This window comes from Tupaia chinensis, unplaced genomic scaffold (genome assembly GCF_000334495.1).
Source record: "Tupaia chinensis unplaced genomic scaffold, TupChi_1.0 Scaffold144089_1, whole genome shotgun sequence".
In the NCBI taxonomy this organism is placed as follows: Eukaryota; Metazoa; Chordata; class Mammalia; order Scandentia; family Tupaiidae; genus Tupaia; species Tupaia belangeri.
This window is the reverse complement of record NW_006203943.1, coordinates 180,041-189,183: the sequence shown is the minus strand read 5'-3', so window position 1 is coordinate 189,183 and position 9,143 is coordinate 180,041. Positions and strand designations below refer to the sequence as shown.

The 9,143-nt window shown below is 37.5% G+C and overlaps 1 protein-coding gene across 2 annotated transcripts in view; it reads left to right on the top strand.

The window, feature by feature from the left end:
- Positions 1 to 9,143, top strand: part of AGPAT5 (1-acylglycerol-3-phosphate O-acyltransferase 5) — an 81,734-nt gene that overhangs the window by 63,103 nt on the left and 9,488 nt on the right. For both annotated transcript variants that reach the window (XM_006165916.3, XM_006165917.3), the window contains exon 6: positions 4,736 to 4,894. In XM_006165916.3, the coding sequence (XP_006165978.1) occupies positions 4,736 to 4,894 (159 nt within the window). The remainder of the gene's footprint in view (positions 1 to 4,735; positions 4,895 to 9,143) is intronic.

Here is a 9,143-nt window from a genome sequence, read left to right as displayed (position 1 = left end):
AAGCCACTGAGTTTGGGACTCGAACCTCTGTCAACTATATGGAAGCCCAGTGACCTAGCCATTATGCTAACTGCTGGTCCCAGGCTTTTATCCTCTTAATCCAGCTACAACCAGATCTCAACACATGAGTTTTGGGGTAAAACTCAAATCACAGAAAATGGCCCGCCAAATATCTAGAATTTTTATTATTAAATTTCTCGTTATTGATATTTTAAAACTATTTAGGATTAATGAAATTGAGCTTTCATCCTATAAATAATATTGGCTATTTCATAGGTTTGAGAGTCCTTTCAAAACATAAAAACATATGCTATAAAAAGCTTTCGCTAATTAAGAAAAATCACACATAAACTAAAAAAATGAGAAAGGGCTTGAGTAAGAAATTCAAGAGGTAGGAGTAACTCGTACATGTGAACAAAGGTTCATCGTCCTTTATAATCAAAGACATACATCAGATGAGCACTTTGAAACCAGGCTTTGAAGGTTGATACAGAAAGAGGTAAAAAAGAAAGTTACTGCCTGTTGTTTGGTGGAAAGGACTCTTACCCCTCTACTGGAAACATAAATGGTATGTTTGTTTCCTATGTCTGCCATGATAAATTATCGCAAATTTAGTGGCCTAAAACAATACAAATTCATTCTCTTACAGTTCAAAGGGTCTAGAAATCTGACATGGGGGCTTATTGGGTTAAAATCTAGCTATTGTCACTGCTACAATCCTTTCTGGAGGCTCCAATGGAAAATCGTGTTTTTGGACAGAGTACTGTGCTAAGTGTAATGCTCCACTTTTACCCTCTTGAAATTCATCTGGAAATTGCAGTGGGTACTGCAAACTGCTGATACATCCGACTGCTTACACTTCTTCCTTACTTTCTGATCCTGTCTCTTTCTGTTGGTGCTTTGTTCTGGTTTGCCTTAATTGTAACCTCTCTCTCCCTTTGTGACCACCCTCACATATATTTCATAGAATTTTATTTCCTCACATTCAAGGATTTTTTTAATAATTATTTATTTTATTTATTTATTATTTTTCTTCAATTTGACCAAAGGGTGGGGTGTGTTGGTGAATGAGAAAGCAAGCCACCAGGTTCAGGATTTGAACAGTGGTTGACCATGTGGGAGTCTATATATTTTTATGAAATTATTGTTGCAATAATAATAGAACATTGGGGGATTGTGAGTGTCTCATAATACCATACTATTCAGAATTGAAGACCACGTGGTCAAAGGTTTTGTAAATAATCTTCTTTATGGACCAGAAGAAATTACAGGCTCTGATTTAGGATGGGAAAGTGACTTCTGAGTCGGCAAGCAGGGACAGGTTCTATTTATTAGGTCAGGATATATTATTCTAATCCCTCTAAATGAATAGGCAGTGGGTTCATAAATACATACAGGAAAGAATTTGCTATGGTTGTTTTTTCTCTTCTCACATAGTGACACTTCACATAACTTGCTCTTTGAACTTCCATTCCTTCCACTGCAGTGAAAATACCGATCAAGTTAATATGCTGCCTCCATTTCTTTCAGTGAAAATGTGTAACATGTCCGTCTCCGCAAGGTTTTATTCTCTGGGCATCTGTGTTGTCATAGGCTCCTTGTTTTTGTTTTCCCTCATTGGCTGATCTCTTCAGGAGTCAGAAAATAAAACCTGGAATATGCAGGATATGAATTTGATATAGCGAATACGATACAGAAAATGTGCTCAGAATAGTTACTCCCAGTATATTCCTTATTAGAAGTTTTATTTTCTGAGTGTTTAGCTATTAATGACTATTTCTTACTTATCTGTCACCAAACTGATTTTTTCAAAACTTCATTATAATTTTCTTTCATCTTTTGAAAAAATAGTATCTTTCTGTCTTATCTTCTTATTAACTTACTTAGATTATAAGTAATTAATTGTTCTTACTGAACACCACCGGGTGATTCTGTGAAACATTAGGCTTAATAAAATTTGATAAATTCTAATAGCAAAGAGAGAATTATTAACTAATTTAATTGACAAATAAATGTTTCCAAGCTTGGTATACTACCTAGACTTTTGTTCTAAGTTTGTGAATAAATTAAACTGTTCTCCCCTGGGGACTTAACTCAGATATGTGGTTGTGGGAATCCTTTTCTTTCCCACACCACCCTGCATTTTAAAAATTCTTCAGCAGCACAGTCTCACCATACTATAGCTGTTCTTCCTTATGCAGCTACTTTTCCCTGGAGAGAGGCAGTAGAAAACCCAAATAAAGTTTTTTCGACTCTATTTTCATGTCACTTTTGGGAGCTACTGTTTTATGTTAAATTGTCAGTAAACATTCTAATTGGAGAAAAGGGAGGTAGCAGGAAGTAGGAAGGAGAAAACAAATTCTTAACGCTGATGAGAATACTTCATATGCAATTAGTCTATTTAATTGTAATATTTTATAAATTAAAGAATATTTTTAAAAAATTTGTTATAGGCATGTGCTCTTACCTAGAGACAGAGAGAGGAAGAGTGAGAAAGCACCCTCTGGAGGGATGGCCATGCTACAATTCCTTCTCCTCCATTCTCCTTGCAGGTTTTTGGGCATGCACACATGCATGCCTGGCGTGTTTTCCAAGCTGCCAGGTCTGGGACTTGAACTGCGTAGTCAGCTGTGCAGGATCCAGGTGGCTTAACCACCACACCACCAGCTAGGTAAAGATGGTTTTAAAAAACACGTAAGATATACCCCAAAAGATTGAAATCATGTTCATACAAATAGCGATTATAAGCTATATTCACGTGTAGTTTATATGAATGTTGGTATCAGCATTATTTCTAATGGCCAAAAAGTGAAAGCAACACAAATATCCATCAACTGATGAATAGGTGTGGGCAAACAAAATGTGGTTTATTCACACAATGGAATATTCAGTCATAAAAAGGAATGAAGTACTGGTACATGCAACAACGTGGATGCACTTTGAAAACATTATGCTAGGTGAAGGAAACCAGACATAAATGGTTATACAGTGTCTGATTCTTTTTATATGAAATGTCTAGAATAAGCAAATCCATAGAAACAAAATTCAGGGCAGTGATAGCCTGGGCTGAGAGGCAAGGGGAACATGTAATGTCTACAAACACTGTGGGGCGTCTGCATGAGATAGTTGTTAAAAATTCAGATGGCATAGTGGTTTAGGTGCTGGACTCCCACGTGGCCAACTACAGTTTGAGTCCTGAATGTAGTGGCTTGAAAATCACCCTGGGGGGAACCAGCAGTTAGCGTAATGGCTATGTCGCTGGACTCCCACGTAGTCGGCCGTGGTTCACGTCCTGGACCTGGTGGCTTAGAACTCCCGCTCGGCGCATGTGCGTGCGTGCCCAAAATCCCAAGAGGAGACTGGAGGAGAAGGGATTGCGGCATGACTATCCCCCCGGGGGGTTATTTCTTGCTTTCTGTCTTTGTTTCTTTCTCTGTCTGTCTGGTGAGCGCACGCGCCCTATAGCAAAAATCTCTTTAAAAAAATGATAAAAGAAAAGAAAAAAAAAAAAAAGAAGAAGAAAATCACCCTGGGCACATGTGCATGTGTGCCAGAAATCCTAAGAGGAGAATGGAGGAGAAGGGATTATGGTGAGCTATAGGCTATCCCCTTAGGGTTGATTTCTCACTTTCTTTCTGTCTGTATTTCTAGCAGTGCACATGACCTATAGAAATAATCTCTCCCAAAGGAAAAAAAAAATCTGGAATTAGATATTGGTGATAGTTGCACAGCTCTATGAATGGTCCTAAAACCAATGAATTACATAAATTAAATGATGAATTTTATTATATGAGTTATGTACATAAATTAAATGATGAATTTTATTATATGTGAGTTATGTCTTAGTTTTTTTTTTTTTTTTTTTTTAATAAAAGTATGCCAAGAAGCTAGTTCTTCAGTTTATATTACAAATATTGGGTCTGGGCTGGGCAGTGGTTAGGTGAGTTAAGGCAGCAAGATCCCACATGGCTGACTTTGTGGTTTGAATATCAGACCTGGTAGCTTAAAAAAGCATACTGGTCATGTGTGCATGCATACCCAAAATCCAGAGGGGAGAATGGAGAAGGGATTGTGGCATGGCCATCCCTCCTTGGGGGGTGTTTTCTCATTCTCCCTCTCTCTTTCTCTCTTTGTCTGTCTTCGGTAAGAGCATACACCGTATAGCAAATTAAAAAAAAAAAAAACAAATGTCAGGTCATTATTTTACAATATCTGAACCATACCAGCTCTTACTTCAGATAATGTACATAGTGGGGGTCATTAACTCCTCCCCCATCTCCAGCCTCTATTTAAACAGAAATAGAATTAAAGGAATCATGGACCAGTAGTCAAAAATTATAACTTGCACTCCCCAAACTGCTCAAGTGACCATAAACAGGATGCTGCTACCTTTTTTCAGTTGCTAGAAATGAGAATACAAACATTAGTGCTCGGGTTTACTATAATAAATTGGAAAGTAGGTCTTCCACTTTCTGGTTTTCTGACAACTTCCAATACTGTGTCTTGTATGTGTAGATATTTACTAAACTGCTTTAATGGATATTGATTTAAATAGAAAAGGGGATGTAAGAGTTTATTTTTAAACTTGAAGTCCTTTCAATGTGAGATTAAAACATTAATATAGTCTAGTCTGTTTATTCATGGAATTTTAAAAACAATTTATATTGAACTTAAAGTATTATATTGTAGAGGTATTTTGTAATTTATGGCCACACTGAATCAACTTCTTTTCTAGGTCTTGCAGTATTAAAACATGTGCTGACGCCAAGAATAAAGGCAACTCATGTTGCTTTTGATTCTATGAAGAATTATTTAGATGCAATTTATGATGTTACAGTGGTTTATGAAGGAAAAGACAGTAAAGGGCAGCGAATAGAACCACTGTCCATGACTGGTAGGTTTATATTTTCATATGTTTGAACCATATCTAAAAAATGACTTACATATATATGTCCTTTATGTGTATAAAAATGTGATTTATTGTTTAGAAATATGTAAGTGTACTTTTCTTCATTATTTTTATTTGATTTATTTTTTAAGATATTGTTAATCTGTAGCAGTTGAAATTTGATTAATCCCACCAATTTGATATTTCTTTGCTGCCAAATACTAAAAAGTCCTTTGGGCTCACCCATTATCATTAACCCAGCCTCTTACTGCTAAGAATTGATTTACACATAAATAGGGAAAGCTCCATAAATCAAAAAAGGATTGAGGAGGGGAAATATTTATCTAGCAGTATTGAGATATATGTTAATAATTGGTTCTAATCTTTAAGTGCATTTTTTCATAAAATATTTGTGCAATTTAATGTTGTCTAACAGACAGTTAAGTGTGACTTTTCTTTTTTCAGACATATGCTAGGTTTTAGGCACCTTTGTGCCATTGTCTATGTCTGTGTTAGATATGACATGAAAAAAATAGAATTTTAAGTGAGCAGAATAGTTTAAACACAACCAAAGATACTTTTGTTTTGTTTTGTTTTGAGAGATTTTTGCTGTGTGTGCCCACCAGAGACAGAGACAGACAGAAAGCTAGAAATCATCTCCCCACCCCAGGGGGGATGGCCATGCTGCAACCTGTTCTTCTCTTGGGATTTTGGGCACACCCACTCATGTACTTGATGTGAGTTTTAAGTTGCCTGGTCTGGGTGTCAAACCATGGTCAACTACATGGGAGTCCAGCAATGTAACCATTACACTATCTGCTGGTCCTGCAAAGACACTCTTGATGGAGAAATCTGAGCATAGGGCTAGGCTAGGTAACGAAGAAGCTGATGGAATTCCCATCCCACTTTCATTTGACCTGGGATTGAGAGATGGAACACTGGGCTTTCTATTTTATTTTGATAGCTGTTTGAAGTTCAGTTAACATGTTTGTCAGAGTGCTTGTGTCAGTAGGCTATCTTAAAGGCTTTTTATGAAACCCCTTTCCTTTATTGCTTTTATCTAAGGTTCCTGTTCCCTCAAAATCTCAGATCTTTCCCAGCTCATTTGTTTGCTGACTTGCAGCACTCCTATGGCGCAAATTGCATATGCTCCAATATTGGCACTTAGCATATGGTTAATTATTTTCCCAATGCAAGGGAGTATAATTTTGATAGGATTTTGCCATATCATGATCACCCTGCCCAACCTCCCAGTTAGCCAGGACCATAGACTTGAACTACTTCACCCAGCCTGTCCAGGTTGGGCTGAGAACTGAACTCAGGCCTCCCATGTTACCTCAGCCATCAGGCAATGGGTCTTCCCACTTATGCCACAACAGCTGGGCTGTGGTTAATTCCTTATCCTTTCCCAACTACATTAGAAGTACCTTGAGGAAGTGAAAACCATCAAGTGAATTGCATTGTCTGTTTTACAAACCCATACCTCCTCCCACTGCTCTCTTCATACTCTACTACATGTAAGCTGACAGTGGCTTTGGAGTAACCGCTGGCCCACTAGCTATATTTATTCTAAATTGCTTCCTTTTTTAAAAAAAGAAGATTGGATTTTCTTTCATACCCATCACCATGTAGAAAACAAAATCTGTCACTTCAATTAAGGATAAACTATACTTAAGAATAGTTAGGAAAACTACAGCAGAATAAGAACTAAAAATAGACTGGGAAAATGTTTGCTACTTAGATCATAGAAAATAATATTCATTCCTTAATGTGTCAAGTGTATCTACAGATTAATAAGGGAACTAATAACTCAGAAGGAAAATGGATAAAGAATAAGAACATACAGCTCAAAAAAATTCAATTTCATTTATGATATGCAATATGAAAGGTAAAACTTTAGTGATATATCTTTTTATCTGTCAGATTGGCAAACATCTCAAGGCTTGACAACAGGCCTAGTAGGTAATATTAAAGCCCAACAGGTACTTTTATACCTGCTGTTGGAAATACAATGTAATACAACCTTTGTAGAAGTTGTCTTGGAAGCGTTTATCAAATTTACAAGTGCATTTACATTTCAGATTTAGCAATTCACTTCTAAGATATTATTCTACATGTAACTGTACACATAAGAAATGACATGTTTTCCTTGTAGTGTATTGGTTTTATTTTGATTTTTTTAAAAGTGTGTTTATTCCACACACTCATACTCATGTGCATGCACAGAGACATGCACTGTCAACAGGGTCTTTGCCCCATGATCCTCCCTCTAGCCTTGCAGCCAGCCAGAATCATGGACATCCATTGTGTTTAGGTAGCCTTGGAGCATGAACCGAGAGCCTCTATGTTTGGCCTCCTGAATTGTGCAGCAGCATCCCTACTGCAGGTGCCACTGAGTGTGGGCCTGAAAATCATTTTTCTAAACTGAGTGGTATACCATAATAAACTGTGTGCTTAATTAAGTACAACATTTGATACTCTGAACATTTAAAAAAAATTCACAAGTTTACATGTCCAGTTGTAACCTCTATTGATAATTTGGATATTTTTCTTTAAACCCTCTTTTAAATAACATCCTTATGTTGGAGTATATGTGTGCTTTTGAGTGTATATATTTATTTTTTATTTTTAATGAGATCCTGTGTGTCTGTGTACACAAATATATAACTTTATATCTTCTTTTGTTTCTTTTTTGTTGTTTTATTTTTACTTAATTGTGTATTATAAACAGCTTTAATATCATTATATTCACTGCTGTAACTTTTAAAGCTTGTATTTGATATGAGCATGTAACAGTTGTCTACCGACTTTCCTATTGCTGGATGTGGATTCTGTTTATTTATTTATTTATTTTTTTGGAGAGGTTTTTCGCTATAGGGTGCGTGCGCTCGCCAGACAGAGAGAGAGAGACAGAGAGACAGAAAGCGAGAAATCACCCCCCAGGGGGGATGGTCACGCCGCAATCCCTTCTCCTCCATTCTCCTCTCAGGATCTTGGGCGGGCACACACGTACACATGCCTGGCGTGAGTTCTAAGCCACCGGGTCCAGGATGCGAACCGCAGTCGACTATGTGGGAGTCCAGCGACATAGCCATTACGCTAACTGCTGGTTCCCTGGATTCTGTTTTTTCAGAGAATAGAGGGTAGTTCTCAATAAGGCAGGCATAGTGTGAAGGCCCAGGGTGCCAAGGCCTTCTCCACTTCTGCTTTCTGTTTGCTGCCTTCAGAGCAAGTGTGTTCAGTGTGTACAGAGACTAGCCCTGTGCCATGTGTGAACACTTAAAGACTTTCTGTTTCACCCTAGCACATCCATGTACACTCATACTCTACTGAGGTATTTATAGTTAGGAATTTATATCTTAGGGGTACTTTTTCCTAGAGTCCTTCAAGTATTAGAAGTTAATTTTTAAATAATTATTTAACTTTATTATTAATATTTATTTATTTATTTATTTTACCAGAAAGAGAGAGAAAGGGAAAGTGAGAAAGCAACCTACCAGGTCTGGGACTTGAACCATGGTCAGCCATTGGGAGTCCAGTATCTCAACCACCACATCACCCGCTGGCCCCTAATTTTTTTTTTTTCTAAAGAGATTTTTGCTGTAGGGCATGTATGTTCACCAGTGAGACACAGAGAGACAGAGAGACAGAAAGCAAGAAATCACTCACTGGGTGGAAGGCCACGCTTCAATCCCTTCTCCTCCATTCTCCTCTCAGGATCTAGGGCACATACACACATGAACCTGGCATGAGTTTTAAGCTTCCAGGTCAAGCCACCAGGTCTAGGACTCGAACTGTAGTTGGCCATGTGGGAGTCCAGCACCTTAACTACCACGCCACCTCCCGGCCCCTAATTTTTACTTATATAATATGATATATGCTCTAACTAAAAATATTATCTATATTTGCAAATATAGATAATAAGAGCTTTATTAAATGTTTAGGGAAGCATTTATATCACATATTTCCTACATTTGATATTAGAACCTCCTAAATGTTATTCAGTAGTTGTTCTTCAGTTTATCTAATGATACTTTTTATTTTTTGTCTTTATTCATGATAGAGCACATGCATGTGCATGGGGGTGGAGGTATAGATGAGAGCCCTGCACATGTGATCCCCTTCCTGCAGTCCTCCAGTCCATCAGGTCTTAGGTATTTGCATGAATGCTGGGTGTGCTTTTAAGGTTAACTGACTGGTCTGGGGATTTGAACCAGAGTCACTATGTTGGATCCAGCTCTCTTGAACAGTTCAT